At 39.2% G+C, this 21,917-nt stretch overlaps 1 protein-coding gene across 3 annotated transcripts in view; it reads left to right on the top strand.

Moving 5' to 3' along the window:
- DOCK4 (dedicator of cytokinesis 4) overlaps window positions 1-21,917 on the top strand; it is a 490,817-nt gene that overhangs the window by 285,719 nt on the left and 183,181 nt on the right. For all 3 annotated transcript variants that reach the window (XR_014266607.1, XM_082472224.1, XM_082472223.1), the window contains exons 13-15: window positions 6,618-6,743; window positions 16,075-16,199; window positions 16,992-17,154. Coding sequence is in view for 2 of the 3 variants with exons in the window: in XM_082472224.1 (XP_082328350.1) it covers window positions 6,618-6,743; window positions 16,075-16,199; window positions 16,992-17,154 (414 nt within the window). In the remaining variant the exon portion in view is untranslated. The remainder of the gene's footprint in view (window positions 1-6,617; window positions 6,744-16,074; window positions 16,200-16,991; window positions 17,155-21,917) is intronic.

Raw genomic sequence — 21,917 nt, 5'->3', positions numbered from 1 at the left:
AATAGATATATGCGAACTGTATTCTTTGTTTCCTCCCCCATAGGTCACTTCAGGGATTTGTTTGTTATTAGTTTGGGTTTGCTATGTGACCTTTGGATATCCCACTTGTGAAAATATTTTTGCACTATTAGCACATCTATTCTTAGCTCAGATGTTTTTAGCACATGTATTTTTAGAACATATACTTTAATATTCTACCATTTTTCTTCTATACTTGTACAGAAACTCAGGAGAATTAAAAAGAAAAATGTAATTGTGTAATGTTAAGTACTTTTTACATTTAAGTCAGTTATTTAATCAATATTGTGACTTTATTTTATACTTTAATTTGGCACATTTGCACATTTTTTGAAGCAAAGGACAGTTTTTGAATTAAATATTGATGAGATTGATAGTTCTTAAATACTATATAAGAAGAGTAAATTTTTGCTCGGTTAATTAATTTACCCATTTACAATTACAATTTAATTGTGCACTGAAGACACACTATTATATATTCTTCAAAGACTGCTTGTGTTATTGTAAAACAATAGGGATTTCAAGGATTTTAAAATAAATTGGCTTTTGAAACATGGTAGACTGACTCTTGTAATCTCCCCTTCAAACACATAAAAATGCTGGATAAATTACAACTAAGACGTGGTAAGAAATAGAAAATGAAACTTCAAGGAAACGAAGGGACATCTTGCTGACATTAAGAGGGAGCTCCATACCAGAAGGGTAAACACTCAGATAGGCACTCCAACAGGAAAGGGGGGTGTGAATATAGGCCCTGACGACTGGGGGCTTAAGTTTTAAACGTCTCATGGAAGTCAAGACATGATTTGTTATATCTACTCCCTCTCCCTCATTGCTGATTGTTTCATGATTGATTGTTGTTTTTAGCAATCATTTTATTGTGACTCAACTTCAGTGGGCGTTGCTTTTTTTCATAGGAATCCTATGTACCGTGGGTATGAAAGTGGCAGTATGGAGTGATTTATACATTTACTGTTTTCAGGCTACTCAACTGGGACCCGTTACTTACCTTGGATTTCATAGCTATGGATTTTTCCAAACTACTGAGTTAAGTTAAATTCAGTGGCTTAAGCTTGGAGTTTCTGTCTCACCAGAGACTCATGGACTCTCATCACCTTTTTAAAACAGAGAACAGTTCTTTCAAGCCCAGTATTAGAGGACTTACTTCTAAGCATTACTTGTATATTCTCTAAGCCATATCTCCTAGAAGTTCAGATAATAAACTATCAGGAAAAGACTAAATAAAAGGTAGAAAAATAGGTTCATAATGAAAAAGAAAACATGAAAAAATGAACAAGGAGAGTTTCAAATTCATGCATCAAAAAAATATTGAACATCTATATGTCTGCATTATTCAAGGCACTAGTAATACAGCATTTAAGAAAGCAAATACAAATCTTCGTCCTCTTGGTGCTTAGCTTCTAGTGGTTAGAAAGAACTAAATAGAATTTCTAAAATTATTTTAAAGAAGAAGTCATTGAAGAAAAATTAGTGCACTGCTTAAATACCAAATGAGCACAACTGAAAAGAGAAAGAATAATGTGATATAACAGCAGTGGCAGTGGTAGTTGTAGTAGCAGCTGCTAACATTTTTGAGCACTTCCTTTATACCAGGTATTGCCCAAAGTATTTTATGGAGTTGGTATCATTATCATCTTTATTTTACAGATGTGGAGACCAAAGCACAGAGAAGTTAACATTGAGACAGGGTCATGATGCTGTATGATAGACTTCTTAAACTGCACACTTTATCACAACATGTATTTATCGAATATATTTGTCACTATTTTCCATTTTTGTGTTGCTATACATTTGCAGCTATGTGTTATTTGGTTCATTGGTGGCAAAATGGCCGATCTAGTCTAAAATTAATTTTGCCTGCTACTTAATAAATCATGCTGTGCTTGCCTTTTTTTTTATGTAAAAGTGCAGAATTTCATGAATTTAAAGAGAATCATCTTATAGAGTGAGTTAGCTCTGATTCCTAAGAAATTAGAGTTACCAAAGAATCGACCACATTTGGTTTAACAGATACCAAGCCTTTCTTTCCTGTAGTTCTGCTCCGTAAGCTGAGTTTAATCATGAAAAAATGTTGTTTTGTGACTCTAGATTAATTAATGACTATGCCTCTGTTTAAAATTAGATATCAAATCTTTGTAATTGGGTCTGAAACATCTAGACTGATTTTTTAAAGTTTTGTTTCATGATTGTTTCTTCTAATAAGAGGAACATTTCTCCCTTAGCCATTTCATTTTTGGCATTTATATTAACAGCCAGAAAAAAGTTGATTGTGGAACATTATTGATCTATTTTGTGAAATTAAAAATTTAACCTAATTTTTTAGCTTATTGGTTGTCATAACTCCTAGTTTAAAAAGAAAAATCTTCCCTGCACTTTCAAATTCCCTCCATCAGTCATAATTTTTCCTTATTTTAATATTCCTATCATGCACTTAACCCTTGCTGCTTCATATTCTACTTAGGTGTGTGTGTCTTACTTTCATTAGTATTGCAGTGGCTCTTGGTGGGCTGGTCCCTGTAGATTCACTACTATGTCATGTTTCTTTGTCTTCCTGAAAGTGCACCCCCTCTTTGATGTTTCTTTGTCAAGTGTTGTGGTTTTTTATGGAAATTGAATTGATGATTTGGGAAGAGCCAAGTACATTGTGGTCAAGCCCTTGGCCCACTTGACCTTTCCAGTTCTTGATTATCAGTGAGTTCTTCATTCTGAAGACATTGGATCACCTCAACAATACCTTCCCCTCAAAATTGATATCAGTAAGCCAGACAAATGAAATCATTATGCCTGGGGCTTTCATCTATATCTTTCTAAACCTTTCAGATTGAAAACTACCATATCTTCTAACCAAATTTTAGGATGCATTCAACTGTTGAATGCCTAGTTTTCCTTTTTCCCCTCTACTATTTTGTCTGTTCTCCCCCTGTCACTTCCTCATTGCCTTCCCTCATCCATTAGCTAGCTCCTTTCTGTCTGTTGTCTTCTACTTGGGTCCTCTCTATCCTCTTGCCTTCTCTCATCTCAATGTCTCTGGCTGTCTCGAGAACATTGATGCATTTCTTTGTTCATGCTTACATCTATCTGTCTTTCCACAAAACATATTTTTTCTCTATTTCCTATCTTTAATTGTCTTTAGAATTCACATGGATTGAATGCCTTTCTTTTCTCATTGTCTTATCCTCTGTATTCAACTTATGTAAAAAATAAAATAAAATAAATCACTGATGGTTAAATGAATTCTGGCTCCAATAGGGCAAAACAAGAATCCTGGTCAATTTCCTTCCTCCAATCTCTACCCTGAATAGCATGATCTCTTCATTTTTTCATTACTGTTCAGTTCTTTTCTTACATTGTACATACCACATAAGGTTGCTAGTATCTCTGATCAGGTCCTTTGATGAGAAGTTCTAGTAAAATGATCTGTCCTTGCAAAACATCACAGGACCTCAAGAATTTTGTTTAGTGCTTGTGATTCTCTATTTGAAAGCATTGCTTATGGTGTCCTGGGGTACTAGAACAGTGTTCTACCCAGCAGGAGGGATGGTTATTATGTACTGTGTCTGGCACACACTGCTATTCTACAAATATCAGCTTCTGCTGATGTTCATGATGATGGTGACAGTGTGGGCGAGTGTTTTGAAGGCAAAAGGACAGAAGTAGGAGGAGAACAGAGACACCAGTAATGAGGTGGGGGTACTGGGAGAGCGTGAGGCAGGAAGAAATAGCTGCTGGGACAGATGGATTATAACATGTGTTAGTTTATCTTCATTCACCAGCCTCTGGGTTTTAGAAGGAACCAGTAGTACCACATCAAAGCTGTCCGCATCAATCCATCCAGATGGCTCCTTCTCCCCTGCTTCATTCCATGTGGCTATCGGAGGACTGACGCTGCTCCACTCTATCACCTTCAGTCATCCATCTCGTGTGGGCTGGGGGCAGGGAGGGAGCTAAAGGATAGTGAGGTGAAAATAGGATGAAGATTTAATTAAAGTTCCTGAGTGCCTGCCAGATTTAATCTAATTCTCACAACTTTCTGACACCGACATTCTATTAGATCCACACACCAGAGGACACAGTGATGCAGCCACATCCTACCCCTCTTTTCTTATGTCATTGCCTTTTTGGGTATGCCTCATCTAAGTCAGATTCGAACCCCAGGAAAGGCTCCATCTTCTCTCCGAGCCTAGTACTATTTTTTTTTTAATTAATTAATTAATTTATTTATTTATTTATTTATTTCTGGCTGTGTTGGGTCTTGGTTTCTGTGCGAGGGCTTTCTCTAGTTGCGGCAAGCGGGGGCCACTCTTCATCGCGGTGCGCGGGCCTTTCACTATCGCGGCCTCTCTTGTTGCAGAGCACAGGCTCCAGACGCGCAGGCTCAGCAATTGTGGCTCACTGGCCTAGTCACTCCGCGGCATGTGGGATCTTCCCAGACCAGGGCTCGAACCCATGTCCCCTGCATTGGCAGGCAGATTCTCAACCACTACGCCACCAGGGAAGCCCCTAGTACTTTTTTAAGAAAACAAATTTTCCTGATGTTTTACCCACTCTATTGAAAAGCAAGCAAACAAACCAACAAAACGCTACTTTTGTTGTTGTTTGTTTCTTCATATTACTGAAGACAAGTGAAAGGAAGATTCCAATCTAGATGCATGGCAAATGTCTTGCACTTCTGTTGCATCCCAGCATGACTGTTGCCATGCTTATGGTGTATGTTTGCAGATAACATTGTAATGCTGTGCATTAGGAATTGGGGGTGACTACTTGCACAATAGTATGTATGTTACTGAGTGAAAAGGGTGATAAGTAATGATGTAGATGGAGGATCTTTGGAGTACAGATTTATCATTCTCTTGATCCACCATCCAAATTCATTTTAAAATTGAATTCAGGTTAATGATGATTGTAAGTTTTTTAAAAAATAAGTCACCTTTGACTGGTTTCATTTTCTATCACTAATGTAAGTGAGGGACCTTTTTTTTTTTTTTTGTCTTTTTTGTTTTAAAATAATAGAAGAAAAAAGGAACAGGGAATTAAAAGACTGAAAGAGAAACAGCATGTTGGAAATAGGCAAACATAAGTATTCAAAAAGATAGGACATTAATTTTTTCCTATAGCTAGAGTTGGGAGAATAAGGTATGAAAAACATATCATTCAATGTCCTCAGTATATCCTGCTGTGGTGATGTCACTATAATTGGGGTAACAAAAAAATTTAATTTTACTATTTTACTGACTAAATTCCCTCTTGTTTATCAAAGTGGCCTGCATCCTGCTCAATTCTGCTCAGTAGAAAATAATGTGATTATAAGTTTCTACTGTATATAATATTAAGAATATAATCTTGGTTTTATTACAATCAACTTTCTTAAATTTTTTTTTTTTTTTTTTTACTGGTAACTTATTTTTTTATTGAACAATAAACATTTGTTGCTGTACAATATTGTGTAAGTTAACAGTGTACAATCTAGTGATTCACAATTTTTAAAGATTATACTCTATTTTAGTTCTAAAATATTGGCTGTATTCCACACATTGAACAATATATCCATATAGCTTGTATTATACCTAATAATTTGTACCTCTTAATCCCCTACCCCTATATTGCTCCTCTCCCCTTCCCTCTACCCACTGATAACCACTAGCTTGTTCTACATATCTGTGAGTTTGCTTCTTTTTTGTTATATTCATTAGTTTGTTGTATTTTTTAGATACCACATGTAAGTGATATCATACACTGTTTGTCTTTCTCTGTCTAATTTCACTTAGCGTAATGCCCTGCAAGTCCATCCATGCTGCAAATGGCAAAATTTCATTCATTTTTATGGCTGAGTAGTAGTCTATTGTATTTGTACTTTATGATGATAGCCATTCTGACAGGTGTGAGCTGTTATCTCATTATGGTTTTTTGTTTTTGTTTTTTAATTCAAACAGAAAGTCACAAAAATTATAATCATCCTCATCAGTTCACTCAGTCCCATGTAGTTAATTTTTTTTTTCATCTTGATCTTTTGTTAGCACTTTTATGAGTTCATCAGTTTTTCATTAGAGTTCTGAAAATGCTTATTCATTCAGTTTTTTTTTTAATCTCTGAATATCCTTAAGATCCTTGAATTTTTATGTCTTTAGATTTGTGTTCATGTTTATGATATTTGATAAGTAATTATTCACAGGCCTTATAGAGTTTTAAAGAAATTAGCACTCCCATTTTAAGATCAATGTCTTCCAGGGCTGGATAGCCCCTGCCATTTGCTAGGATGAGGTTGGTGCAGGGGTGTTTCCGTCTGGCAGGGCGCTGGAGAAGCGGGTGATGGGACTGGAAGCCAGACTTCCTCTTCTTAGTGTTCTGTTCAGGTTTTTTCCAGCTTCTTGGAACCTTCTTTGTTAGTGGAAAAACTCAGGTAGTCAAGTTGGAAAAGTGTTCTCTAGATATTTGTCTTATAGATTCCGTTAATTTTGTCTGAATATTAATCTTCAGTTTAAAACAATGATACCATAGATTTGGGCTTGTTGAAACAATTTCAGTTTCTGTTCATGCTGTTTCTGTCCTTCTTTTTTTAACTCTGGTCTCATTTGTTATAGGTTTAGCAGTTTCCCTACAACTCTTGCACGGAGACATTGAACAAATCAGAAGGGAATACTCATCAGTATTTTCTCATGGAGTATCCATCACCCGGAAGTTGGGTTTTTCTAATATTATTATGCCTGGTAAGTGACTTGGGATGCACTACATGATGAAATATGGCTACTTTGTCTGCTTTTGACGCTTGAGAAATTTTTCAAATTGTCAGCTTCAAAGAGTTCAAATGGGCCATGCTTAAGAATAAAATGAGGTATTTAATTCTTTTTTTAAAAAATCTTTACATTTTTATTATATTAGGGTGGATAAGTTGTGGGGGTCATGGTTGCATTTCATTATGACCATAATAGGATAACTGAAGTTGAATACAGAAAATATTTTACCCTCTGGTGGGAAGTGTTATTGAAGTCATTTAGGGGAAATCCTTACAGGTTTTGGCAAGAACAGTTATTAAGCAATGGTTAGCCTTTTTGGAGGATTTTTCCACCAGAGATATGTATGTATATGTGTATATAAATAAGCAGCCATATGCAAGTGCCATATGTATTTCTATACATCTCCTAGTTCTATTTGTATATATAAATCAGATCTATATTAGCAACCAAAAGAGACTCCAAAAAAGTGTTTGTTTCTGAGTGGAAATGGTAGAAGTTAAGGAGATTCACACCATCAAAGTAAATGCCAAGTAATAGTCTTTCTCAGGGCTCTACATCCTACTTTCCACAACCAAGAAAAAAAAAATAGAAAGGCCAAATAGTCTCAAATTGTTGACAGTATTTTTAGAAATGAGATCCTTTAAATCACTGTTTAAATCCCATGTGTAAAAAGCAAGCAATGGAAGTTGCATCTGACAGGCCCCTGGCGCAGTTATGAGACTGATGGTAGGACTGTTGTCCATAAAGACCTAACATGATGCAGAAACTGACTGGCATTGACCGTCGCGGCATTTTGTGATCTCCTGACGGAAATTCATTCGTGCAGGAAAGCCTAAGAGAACAGCCTGGAAAGTTTCCTGAGATGGCCTGACCTAGCTTAGGGACCCAGTCTGCCTGAGCATCTTCTGTTAACTATTGTCGAAAATGACTGTTTACAACACTGTTTACTTGGTGGCATGTTATTCAGTGGCTCTTGCAACCATTCATTGTTTCCTTCAGTTGCTATAAATAGCTGGTATTTCCTCTTTAACAAAAAAAGAAAAAAATTTCATCCCACTGGGAAGCAAATTGATGGGTAAATCTAATATAAAAAGCATATTTTAGAACAGAATGCAGCCAGCTGCTAAAAGAATTCCTCAGCTTGGTCTCCGAGCAGTATCATTGAGAAATGGAAAAATATCAAGCAACATGACACTTCACTGGCTGAATAATTGTCTGGGGTGTGCTGTGCTCACGCAGCTCTTGTCTGGCTTTAATGATGAAAATGAGCTTTCTGTGGAATAAGGCTCGCTTCTGTCCCTTTCCCACACCACGTTGTAATGACGAGGTTCATGCTGACCAGGGAATCAATCCTCCCAGACACACGTCTGCAGTGCCCAAGACTGCAAGAGATTTTTTTTAAAGCACTTTCTTCTTTTTCTTCTCTCATTTTTTCTTCTTTGGCTTCTGAGTCTTTCAAAGTAGATGGAGAAGGGAAAGATGTGTGTATTAACTTAAACAGCTGAAAGCAACTTTTGGAATGTTTTACATTGGCAAACATAACAGCCATTGTTTTGTTTTCCTTTGTTATTTTTTAGAATTTTGACTCGTCAGTTAATTCTCACTGGTGGCTCTGATGAAAACTTGAGCTGAGTTTTCAATAAGAAAATATACGTGAACAGCATTTCTGATCCCAGTGTTGTATTGACAGTCTGCTAGCATGATGGGTTTTTTTGTTTGTTTGTTTTTCTTTTGTTTTTCTAGACTTGTCCTTCAGAGTTAGTATTGTGATAGGGGTCAGGATGGGTGAAGCACGTGTTTATACCTACAGGACCTTCATTAACTTAGTTACTGCCTTTCTGCAGAATGAATTATCTGTGGTCCTGACACTAACAGGAACGTACACAAAACTCTTCTTGAGGGTCACAGAATGTCATCAATGCCAAACTCTTTTTGGGATGGGAAAACCGCGGAAACAGAGATTCTCCCCTTGGTCTGGCTTTTGCATGGGCATGTCTCGGGAATGTCACCTGGTATAAGGAGACTACCTGCCCATATGCTTTCGGCCTGTCATGAAGTCCTCTGAACCCTTCCTGTTGCTAAGGGTCAGTCATTCAGCACTTTATTTCTTAGAGTACCCAGTTTCCAAAGAAGAAAAGTTACCCTCTGTGAAGCTCCATCACTGCCACCTACGAACCAAATAACTGCAGAAAGTTCCATGGTCTGACCTCTGAGCCCATGAGAGGGAGGGCAGTGAAAATGTTTCAGTCAGTGCTCTCCAGTTGAAATACAGTGCGAGCCACAAATGTAATTTTAACTTTTCTAGTAACCATTTTAAAAAAAGTAGGAAGAAGGAGATGAAATTAATTTTAACAATATATTTTATTTAACCCAATGCATCCAAAATATCGTTTTAATAGGTAATCCATATAAAAAATTCGTAATGAGTTATTTTACACTATTTCAACCTAAGTCTTTGAAGGCTGGTAACTACTATACGTTACAGCACATCTCTTTTCAGCCAAGTCACATTTCAAGGACTCAGTTGCCACATGTGGCAGTCGTTATGGGCTTGGACAGCCAAGGTCTAAATGTCTTAACAGACTGCACAAAGCAGAGCTCGAGCCGTTGCTGAATATCAGGAAGGACTAAGTTTCCATCCACCAGACGCTTTGGAACAAAGCTGGCTGATGTGTCAGGAATGTCATGGGAGGTCAGGCGGTATCCTCCTCCCACCCTAAGGGTCCATTCTTATTCTGAGTTTATGCTTCTTTCTAGGCAATCATCATGGTCTCCCTACTTTATCTTCCCTGCCTGTACCCTCTCTCCTGGAGACTTGTTGTCACATATCAACCAGTAAAACTATCCCTCTTTGTTAAGGAACACCTAATTAATACCTTCCAGTGCATTCACTTTTAATACATCTTGGCAGTTCCTAATCCTAAAAAGAATTAAGGAAAAGTGGTGGACTGATAGGGGAGGGAAGGGTTGAGATTTGGAGGCTAGATGCTCACACTGAAAACGATGAACAGAGCCTGTGTTTCAAATGGTTGCCAGCAGTAGCAGCTGTGATAGTGATTTCCAGATTTGTTTAAGTTTATTTTACAAGTATTTACCAGAGTAAGCCTCCTTTTCCTTTGATCTTTAGGCAGTAGTTCAAATAAGTCAAATTTCTATTTGGTCAAAGCTGACTAGATATTGATTTACAAGACTGGGGTAAGAAGAATGTTGTAGAGGTGTTTGCCTCCCATTTAAGAAGATAAATAATTTTATTCTTTTCAATATATATATATTATTATTATTTACCACTTACTGACAGAGACATGTACATCACCAGATGGAATTGCCTCAAATAATCCTTTTGGAGAAAGCAAGTGGGACCCTGCTTTATTTGATGTTCCCTAAAAGTATATCCTAAATCAAACCAAAGCTCACCACGCCCCAGTCCAAGTCACTGGACCTCCATATCATATAGGTGCAACTACTCTGCTTAGATCTGAACCCCTGATCATGCCACCAAGGGGTGGTGGTCTTTCACCCAATGAATGCCACAGTGACCAAAGAGAGGGGGAGGCGTGTCACCCTGAGGTTGGATCCCAGCCCCAGATCACATTGGGGAAGAGGCTGCTGCCCCCAAATTATGAAGCTTACATGCCCCACTTGCCCAAGGGTGTAGGATTTCCCCAACAGTCACTACCAGAAATGCATGCGTTGTCCTAGAGTGTGAAGGGCAGCCCATCCCTGCTTCTATCTCTGCACCACTGTCTGGAAAGTCCTTCATGGCTGCTGTTGTATCATTTGCCATTGCTTGCTTGATAGTCATAAACAGAAATTAAAAAGCTACCTCCTCAAAAGTTTAACATCTCAGAGTATTCTTTTAAAATAAAGCAAAACAAAAACGAGAACAGATGTGTTTTACTGAAGTGTACTCTATGTGAGAAATCCAAGGTTAATTTTTCATCCCATGCGTAAGTGTTCCCTGTATGTGGTCTGCCTTGATTTCCTGTTACTTGTGAATCTTGCCCCTATCCCTTACCCTGCCCCTCCCCCCTCCACCGCTGCCCTGAAGGTATCCTGAAGTAGTAGAAGCCTAGGTGTGGATGGCATATTATATTAGTTTCCTATGGCTACTGTAACAAATCGTCACAAATGGGGTGGCTTAAAACAGTGCGAATGTACTATTTTACAGTTCCGGAGATCAGAAGTTTGCATGAGTCTCACTGGGCTAGTATCAGAGTGTCAGCAGGGCTGCATTTCTTCTGATGGCTGTAAAGGAGAACGCATTTCCTTGCCTTTGCCAGCTTCTGGAGACCCCCTGTACTCCTTGGCTCATGGCCCAACATCATTCAACCTCTGCTTCTCTCATCATATCCCCTTCTCTGACCCTGACCTTCTGCCTCCCTCTTATAAGGACCTTTGTAATTATATTGAGCCCACCCTGATAATCAAAGAAAATCTCCCCATCTCAAGATTGTCAGCTTAATCACATCTGTGAAGTCCCTTTTGCCGTGTGAAGTAATCTATTTACAGGTTCCCAGGATTAGGACCTGGACATCTTTGGGGAGGTAACGGGGTGCCTGCTACACACGTGAAGGGCTATCCAGCTCAACCATGTGTCCAGTGCATGAATGTCTTCCTGAGGTCCCTGAGGATGGTTTTCCGGCTTGTACTTGAGTATTAATAATGGCCAAGATCACACCATCACATCTTACATCTTCTCTCAAAATGACCTCTTTCATGTTGAACTCGTCTCCCTCTACCTTCTATCCATTGTGTTGAGTTTCTCTGCTTGTAACCTCAACATTTTAAAATTCAGTTAACTCTCTTGTCTCCCTCATCTCTCCTCTGATGGGTCCCTTCTCCATATCCTTTATGGTCTGGATGATACCGTTTTTGTCTGTCTCTGTCCTAGAAATGAAATCAGTGCTTCATAATTGGTCTGACCAATCAGGGTGGGACTGATACCTTCCTTGCTAAAGGCACTAGTCTTTTGGAGACAAAGGCTGAATTGCGCTAGCTTATTTGATGGATGTTCTCATCCTATTGAATTACACTTTCATGGGTAAAGCAGAGATACGGATAGTACATTGGGCATGTTTCTTAATCTCTATACTTTAGTTTCCTCATCTGTAAAATGGAAATAATAGGGCCTTTCTATAAGGTTAATGTGAGGATTTAATGAGATATTCTACTTATAGCACTTGGCAAAGTACCTAGCTACTGTCTATCTGCTACTGCCTACTACTAACATCATCATCATCATCATCTAAGTTCACAAAAACCCGGAGTCTTTTATGTATGTTCTTTAGTTTTTAAGAAGGACAGGGGGCTTCCCTGGTGGCACAGTGGTTGAGAATCTGCCTGCCAATGCAGGGGACACGGGTTCGAGGCCTGGTCTGGGAAGATCCCACCTGCCGCGTAGCAACTAGGCCTGTGAGCCACAACTACTGAGCCTGTGCGTCTGGAGCCTGTGCTCTGCAACAAGAGAGGCCGCGACAGTGAGAGGCCCGCGCACCATGATGAAGAGTGGCCCCCGCTCGCCACAACTGGAGAGAGCCCTCACACAGAAACGAAGACCCAACACAGCCAAAAATAAATAAATAAATAATTTAAAAAAAAAAAAAAAAAAAAGGAGGACAGGAACTTTTCTTTTCCAGTTCCAAAAATAACAGCAAATATCTAGCACAGAAAAGGCACTGGACTAGCCCCTGTGGCTGGGACAGTGGTTTACTTGACGTGATGAGCATGCCCTCTGTGCCTTTATCCAGTTCATTCATAGGACAGAATCAAGGATCAGGGTTTTCAGCTACTGATAAAAACCTCTTGCCTGTTGAGGTCAAGCCATAAATCAACCCCATTTGATTGTAGTCACTGAACTCTTTTTGAATTTGTTCCTACTGCTGTGGCCTTATCTCTATCTCGTCTACAGTGATGTTTTGAGAAGCCTTCACATGTGTAAAGGCTTCCCAGCCAGTGGGCCTGTGAAACAGAGGAAAGTGTCAAGCACATCAAATTTACAGAGTAATAAATTTAAGATGTGCAAGGTATTAATAAACATTGTCAGGCAAGTAGCTTTTCACGATTGGTGCTATAACTCCATTTCATACTCAGTTTATGATTTCTCTCTTAATTACCCAAGGTGCTTTCTTTCTTATTAGTTTTCTCCAGAGCCAACCTCAAGTGTATTGACTTCAATTAGCACTTGTTTCAACTTTATCCTTCTGCATATTTTGGCAAAATGTGGCACCTTGCAGTATTAGAACATAGCAAGCTGCAGATTCCTGGGGGGACACGTGTAGAATGGCATCCAGGAGAAATGTTCTTGTCATGTATTCTCTTTTCGAAGAAATCTTATTTTAGTCTAAAAGTTTTGCGAAAGATAAAGAGGGTTACAGGGACAGGGACAGGGACAGTTAAAGAACAGAAAACTAGAACATATGTATAAGGTGTTTTAATTTATGAATGTGTTACAGTCCAGAAGTTCTTTTGTAAGTCACAGAAACATCAAGCATAGCATAATAGTCTCGGCCCTCCTACTGCCTCTCCCATCCCTACCTCTGCCTTTACCCCTTCCCCACTTTAATAACACAGACACTTGAGGCCCCAAGGTTTATCTTACCCTGTCTAGACTAATGTCACAGAGAAGAGACAGTAGCAGAGAAAGACTTGAATCCAGATCTCCTTATTCCAGTCTTCCTGTGACCCTACATTTTTTTAGGCTTATTTGAATTCAGAAGAGAGAGAAGAATCCAGCTAAGTTATAAGCTAAACCAGCTCTAGGGGTCCATTTGGGAAGTACAGGCCATTTTTAACTTTGGTCCCTTTGGAAACACCCCATAGCTTCCACAGATGTCTCATCCTCTTAGTGAGGGCCTCTCTCATGTGACACCCCCTCTCCTCCATTCAACACCCCGTCTCCTCTTACTTTTATCCATGGCACTTAGCATTATTCAGTGTGCTCTATGTTTTACTTCTTTGTTCAAGACCTACTCCTACTAGAATCCCTCCACAGGGAAGGCATTTTTGCTTTGTTCACTGCTGAATCTACTGGGCTTAGAATAATATCTGGCACATAGTAGGTGCTCACGGTATATTTGCTGAATGAATACACGAAGAAAGAATTTCCTGGCACTGGCAGTATGTTACTGTCCCTTCACCCCTGTTCTTCTCTAGGGCCAGCCTGCACACAGCAGGGGGAGACAGGTTGCCTTGCAAACCTCCCTCACTGCCCCCCCGTCTTTGCTTAAGTTAGAGTTGCTGGTCCTTCCAACAGGTGAGAGTTGGAAGTCCCCCTCCCAAGAAACACTAACTCTCCGTTTTGCGTGACAGTTAATCCCCATGTGGTTTGGACAAGCTAATCACTCACTATGAGAAATTTCCAAGGTAAAAACTCCTGTAGCTGTACTTCCCATTAATCAGTGTGTGTTTTATAGTCTGTGTGTAAGCACGGCCACTCATCATGTGTCACCTACTCCAAGAAGCAAAGGAATTTTACTACTGTTAACTAACATCTTTTGCTCTGAAGTACCTTGATTTTTGTGTTGTTTTTTTACCTGCCAAGTCTGTTCGCGGGAAAACTATTGTCAAGAATTTCCTCTCGGATTGTTGAAATAGCACGTGTGCAGACCATTAGCATTGCAGACCTGTTTTGAGTTGAAATTGATGGCTTCAGAGGACAAAGTTTGTGAGCTTATTTATTCTACAATGGAATTGTTAAAATAAATAGCACTGAGAATGTGTGTTATGTATGTATGAATACATATATATATAAAATGATAAATTTATAGTAATTAAACGAACTGGGTTATAAAAAAACTAGAAAACTTGTAAAATTTACTGGACCGTTTTCTCTTAAAATTTTTTTTAATGGATATGGTTAAAACAAAAAACCTTCAAAGCATACACATATAATTTTACATGTGTTGAAATACGTTGCTTTTCTCCTGGAATTCCAAGTTCATTGCCTTTCCAGGTTGATTTGTGTGAGTTGTATGAGAGTACTGAGAAATTCATAAGACAGAGACCATTGTATTAGTTGTTTCCACTAATGTATTCCTTATATACTCTTTGTAAAGGGTGGGTGAGACTTCATCCTTTTTAGAGCTTATTCAGTTTCTCTCTTTTGTGGCCCATCTGTTTCCTGTTCAGCCAAAGTCATTTGCAAATGATGTTCTCATTAAAAGTTGGTCTTTATGAAGGAAGGTTACCAGGCACACTGGTATTCCTTCATGGTTTTGAAAGCTAGGGTACTTTCTTATAAACACTTTGGTCAGGAAGTTTGAGAAATTTCCCAAGTGTGGGCATATTTGTGTGGTTATTGTTCCTTCTGGTGATTTACTTTCTTAAGGAGAGATTTTTTATTAGGAAAAAAAAAATATTGCTTTTGGGCCTTCAAATGTTTGAAAGCTATGTTAAGTAAAAGTAAATTCAACCTTGCCAACCTCACCAACACTTACCTTCAAAAACTTTCTAGTCACACTTTGTTTACTTACTTGTCATGTCCGTATCCACTCACTGCTTACCCCTAATTTAATTCTTACAGGAGAGATCAAAGCATGCTGTCAAGCGTGTTTGCCTCTCTTTGCTAGTTGGCATTATATTCTGTTTTTTTCTTGCAGTAATAAGAAAGGGGCAAGATGAAAAAGCATTCAAGTTTATAAATAGCCAATGGAGAAACAAAACTAAATGATATATGTGTACATAGACTATGTCAGTTTGAATCCAGGGCCTTTCTCATTTGTTTTATAGCTTGATGGCAAGAAATATTAAGCCAGGTGTGTCTGTATGACTGACTTATTCTACATCTGTGTTCATAAACACTAATCTGGAGTCTTCCAATAGTGAGATCATTTCATCCATGAATTTTGGAAAAGATTTAAATTGTAACTGTACCCTCTGCAGTCCTATCATTTTCTTCCATTTAGGTATTTCTTCTTCTCTAAATGCTGTGACTATAAAGTATGAAGACTAGTTTCTTTGAGCCACCCCTGCTAGGTTGTCATTTTGTAATCGCACCTCATAAATGAAATGAGGGAAATATTGAAAAATGGTGAAATTTGACAACACCTTCCTACCCAGGCCCAGTACTGTCCTCCTAAATGTGCATCTTCAGTATTGCTAATTCAGACTAGCAGAAGCTGGCCTTTGCTTTTCTTGGATGTTGGTAGTAAGGGTGGGAACCTTTTTATAAAAGTATAAATATTGTATATTTTACTTTTATATGTATGCTATAACACTATTTTTTATGAACTAGTTTTTCTTGATAGAGTACTTTATTACACTTTTTACTATATATAACATAGTTTCAATTTTCCTCTCCTACTAGGTGAAATGCGGAATGATTTATACATCACTATAGAAAGGGGAGAATTTGAGAAAGGAGGAAAGAGTGTGGCCAGAAATGTGGAAGTTACGATGTTCGTTGTAGAGAGTAGCAGCCAGACCTTGAAGGTACGTTAAAGCTGGATTCTTTTTGGTAAAACAATTCCACATCCTTGCTTTGGGTTCATCTTTAATGCGATCAGTTAGTTTCTGATTTGCAGTATTTCCAATCTTATTTTTCTTTTCCACCCCTGTGTAGTTTTTTTTTTAATTATGAAAATGCCTTTCAGAAAAGAAAGTAGGAAAAAAAAAAGGCTTTTACAGTTTGTTTAATTGTGTCAGCAATGTCCTCATAACAGCTATTCCTTAAATGCAGCATTTTTATGCCATTTCATTTTTCCCCTTTCATCTGTCATAGTTTTGAAGATGCATACTTTTGCTTTTGGCAATTGGTAAAACGAAACAAAAATCATATGTCATCCTATGTATTTTCATTTTAACCAAAATAGGGCGTGAGGATTAAGCTATTACTAATTGGGGTGATAATATCAGGTTCCGTTATGGAAGTGAGCCCGGGGCTTAGTGAGTTTTACAGGAAGGCACAGAACAGGCTTTTGGCTGTGGCAAGTTGAGAATTTTATCATGTAGTTGACTCCAAATTGGGCACGCAGTTGCCCATCTCACTCATGTCACTGAGGTCCACCCTTAGCCGAGTAGACCCTGGGAGAGCAGCCTCAGCATGAAACAGACACAGCCTGTCAGCAGAAGCAAGTGCAGAAACAGGCCTGTAAAGAACTGAGGAGGTAATTTCACATGAAGTGCTCTTTGGGGAGCAGGCAGATAGAGCAAAGCAATTGCTCTGCTCCTCCCCACATCATCTTGAAATGAAGCTGTCTTTAACCTGCATATTTCCTTTATTAGGATTTTATCTCCTTTGGCTCTGGAGAGCCACCAGCTAGCGAGTACCACTCCTTTGTGCTTTATCATAACAACAGTCCCAGGTGGTCTGAGCTACTGAAACTTCCTATCCCTGTGGATAAATTCAGGGGAGCGCACATCCGCTTCGAGTTTCGGCATTGTTCCAGTAAGTGTTTGGCAGGATTGTCTCCATGGCTTTGTTGTGCTGGGTAGTCTGCTAACTGAGCTGAAACAACAGTGTGGGCTAATCTGTAGAAAGTGTGTGACAAACCAGAGACCTCCACAAGGGAGAAACGAAGGTGAGTGAAGTCCTGGGAGGTGAATGGGCTCACTTCTCGAAGAACCAATAACCTCTGTGGAAACATAGATGCAAGAGGGGAAGGAAACAAAATACCTATGGAAACCTACAGGGTTCTTCTTAAGTTGGTCACTTTCATAAAAACCAGTTCATCACTCTCACATTCTGGAAAGACTAGATAGAAAGAGAAGATGCAGCAGTAAAGACCTGACTGGCTCAGGTGGTTTCAGGCAGTCCTGACTCATCTGCTGTCTCTCCAGCCAAGAGCTGATCCAGCTCTCAGACAGCTCAGGGGAACCCTCGGGGACTTTCCTAGGCATGTGAAGTCACAAGAAAAGCCTCTGATTGGCTCCAATTCATATTGATTTGCATATATCTACATCACCGTGCATTCTCAAACAGTATTCAAATGAGGATCAAGTAATGTCAACTCAAACAGGTCTTAGAGATGATGTGAAGTAATTTCCCCATTTTATAGATCTAAAAAACCCAAGACATACAGACGTTACAGGATTTATTCATGTGGACATTACTTATCCGTAAAGTTATCATTTCCTGTTGTCTCTATTTTAATTCTTTTGCATTCATTACCACCCTCTGAAGCCCCCACTCCCTGCCTCCACCAGCCCCCAATCCAGGGATCTTCTGGTTTTCCCTGTGCCCCAGAAGTGTGCACTTCTAGTAGTGTACATTGTGACCAGAGAAGGTTCTGGTGAATCTTGCTTCAAGAGCAGTATAATAATCAAGAGAAGGACTTCCCTGGTTGCACAGTGGTTAAGAATCCACCTGCCAATGCAGGGGACATGGGTTCGAGCCCTGGTCCGGGAAGATCCCACATGCCGTGGAGCAACTAAGCCCATGCGCCACAACTACTGCAGCCCGCACACCTAGAGCCCGTGCTCTGCAACAAGAGAAGCCACTGCAATGAGAAACCCATGCACCACAACGAAGAGTAGCCCCCTCTTGCTGCAACTAGAGAAAGCCCACGTACAGCAACAAAGACCCAACACAGCCATAAATAAATAAATAAATAAATAAATTTATATATTAAAAAAATAATCAAGAGATAGAGAAGAATCACATTACTGGGGAAGCAGCAGGCTCCTCTCCAGTCTGAAAGGAATGGAGGCATTGCCAGTAGATATGTGATGACCTTGCCTGAGTGCTATGTAACTCGCCCAAGATTCAGGGAGGGGAGAAGGACTTTGTCTTGTTGTTGGGACTTTGGAATGTTTTGGAATTAGCTCAGAAGCTCCACAAGTTATGCTTTTGTGGATGTTTCAGAATATAGGGAGATGGCTAGCAGGGTCTTACCATTCTTCCAAATTCCTAGAAGAGTTTCATGGGTAGGATTTAAAGTGGGACAGCATAAAGGACTTTCCATGGTGCCATACCATTCTTTCCACCAATCTTTGTTATAAATTCTCACTTGGGCCTAATATGAGCTTTGAGCTTTAAGGAAGAAAAAGAGGAAAATAAAAGTGAAATGGGAGAAAAAGGAGAAAGAACATTTGGAGAAAGTTACTATAACTCAGAACTTGGAAACTGGACTAAAGGTGATTTTCAGTAGAACCTGTTACATCTCTGCCATCTTGTCCTTGTACTTCAAACATTGTCCACAGAGTTTTTTGTTTTTTTTTTAATGTTCATTGTTAAAATTCAGAAGAAACGGCAACATGTAAAGAAGAAAGAAAATCCCTACAAATAATCAGTGTAGTCATTTTATCACATGAACTTCCAAGTGTTCTTTGTGTGTACATGTATTTATTTTAAAATATTTATTCATGAAACAAATATTTATTAAATGCCTGCTATATGTCAACCATTTTACTGGGCATTGAAAATACATCAGTGAACACAACAAAATACCTCCTCTCATAGATCTTTCGCTCTAGAGAGGGAAGACAGACAACACTTGAGCAAATAAATCTATAATATATCAAGTAGTGTTAAACACAGTGAAGAAGATTAAACTGGAGTTAGGTGCTAGAAAGCAGTGGTGCTATGTTGCTATTTTACATAGGGCAGTCAGGATAGACCTCTCTGATAAAGAGGTGTGTCAACAACAACATAAAAGAAGTGAAGGTGTGAGCCTTTGGGTATCTGGGAAAAAAATATTTCAGGCATATAGAACAGTAAGTATAAAACACTTGAGGTTGAAACATGGTTGGCGCGAAACACGGTTGGCACTTTCAAGGAATAACAAAGAGGCCAGAAGGAGCAAGTGAGAGAGTTTGGAGGTGAGAATCAGAGAGGTGGCAGGGGAGCCAGATCCCCTATTGTCTTTTAGGTCATGGGAAGGACTTTGGACTTTATTTGGAGTGAGAAGAGGCATTAGAGGTTTTAGATTGAAGATAAGTCTGGCTGCTATATGGATGATAGATTGTAGGTGGGCCAGATGGGAACAGGCCATTTAGGAGGCTTATGCAGTCCTCCAAGTAAGAGATTTAAATGGTTTGATTCTTTTCTACAGATTTATTGACAGATTGGATGTGAAAGAAGGAGAAAATTCAAGGTTGACCCCAAGATTTTGGCCTCATTATGAAGTGGTCATTTAATGAAGTGGGGAAGACAACAGGAAGAATCTGTTTGGAGAGCAAAAATCAAACATTCCATTTTAAATATGTTAAGGCTGAGAAATCTATTAGACATTCAAGATATCGAGTAGGCAGTTGAATGAGATCCAAGCTGAAGACTTAAATGTGATAATGAGAACATATAGTTCAGTGGTGTGCTGTAAATATTTAACCAGCACTCAGGGTGATGGAGAGGGAAGGGGAAGCCCTAAATTATAGCATTTGCTGATTCCATGGGGTAAATACTCCCACCATGGTCAATTTCAAGCTGCCAACTTGACGTCACTGATCTTGGAGTTGGGGAAAGATGCACACTGTCAGCTCTTGTGAGCCAGTACAGGCCAGCTCCAGCACATCACAGATGTCAAAGATTTTCAAAGCCATGAGACTGGTGAGATGTCTAAGTAAGTTTAGATAGCAAGGGAAGTCCAAGGATGGATCCCTGGGGCACTGACACCTTTAGATTTGGGGAGATTGCAAAGTAGCCATTATGTGGATTAAGAAGGAATAGCCAGTGAGGTTGAAGAAGAATCGAGGAAGAATAGAATCCAGGAGACTAAATGAAGAAAGTTTTTCAAGAGGGGATTAATCAGGTGTGTCAGGTGCCAGTGATAATAAGATAAGGACAGAGAAATTATCACCTGATTTGGCATCATGGAGGTCATTGAACCTGACAAGTTGTTCTAGTGGATTTGTGGTGTTGAAAGCCTGGCTGGAGTGAGTCAAAGAGTAAGCTGGAGAAAAGGAAGGGCAGGCAGTGAGTGTAGACAAATCTTTTGAGAAACTTTGCTATAAAGAATACAGGTGAGCAGAGAAGTGAGATAGTAGCTATAAAAAAAAGTGGGTCACCGGAAGTTGGTTTTTTGGTGGTGTTCTTTTTTAAGATGGAGATTTTAAAGCATGTTTGTTAGAGAGAAATCATTCAGTAGAGAGGAATAACTGATGTAGAAGAGTGGGGACAGCTGTAGGAGCAGTGTCCTTGAGTTGGGGAAGGAGCAGGGGACCCGGTGCTCAAGGTTAAGAATTCGCCTTGGGTAAGAGCAGTTCAGGTCTAGTACAGGAAGACAGATGCAGGTGGGTAATAGGTGGATGCTAGGGCATGTGGGAATTCTCTCTACATGAGCTGAAAGTGAGGGAAGTGTCAAGGTATTGGAGGCTTGAGAGGAGAGAAGAATGGATGAAATTATTGTCTGGAAAAGTAGAAGAGTGAGTTTATTAGGTAAATGTAGAAAGTTTGCCTATCCCGGGGCACTTCTGTGATTAGTGTAGGCATGGAATGAGCCACAAATTGGATTTTGCAAGGGTGCAGTGTTATTAGTGGAAGTGTGGACGGGAGAGAGATTGAGGGTATTTTCAAGGAAGTGATTAGAATGATAGACCACAGAAATGGGAACTTGGAGTGGAGGGGATGGAGGGATGGGTCAATAAACTGGGGGTCCCGGGGACAGAATTGTTGGAGTTGAGGTACAAGAAAGGATTAATTGGAAAGTTAGGAGGTGGAATCCATAAACTCAGGGTTTTTATTAGTAAAAGGGGATCATGTTATGCATATTATACGTAACAGTCCATTCAGTTTATTAATCCTGATCTAATAGCTCAGGACAAAAGACCATGCACTTTAAACTTTGTTTGGTATTTATTTTTATTCTATAGCAGAAGGCAAATTTGGGGAAACTGTTGCTTTGTTCCTTATCTTTGCTAATTTTATGCATCTTGGATTCTTTTTATCTTTCCGAATTGAATACCAAAAACCACACCAAAATGACAGTCAAATCAACTTAGAAAATTATTTGTAAATAAGTCTTCTCCCCTAAATCATAAGTTCCATACCCAGCACTCTCATTGACATAGAAATCTCTTCCCAGAGATCTTTGCTGTGACTTTTGTTTAACTTTAAAGAGTACTGATACTTCCCCAGTTAACCTCTGGGGTTGAAATCAATGATTTAAAAAGAAGAACCGTTGCTATAATCATATTTTCAGGGATGTCCTCATGCTAGGGGCCTAAGCTAGCCAGCCAGAATTACTACTCTCTGTGCAGGGTTCCACGTCCCTG

This window comes from Balaenoptera physalus, assembly GCF_965194825.1.
Source record: "Balaenoptera physalus genome assembly, chromosome: 8".
In the NCBI taxonomy this organism is placed as follows: Eukaryota; Metazoa; Chordata; class Mammalia; order Artiodactyla; family Balaenopteridae; genus Balaenoptera; species Balaenoptera physalus.
The sequence above is the reverse complement of the archived record's forward strand: the minus strand, read 5'-3'. Positions and strand labels throughout refer to the sequence as shown.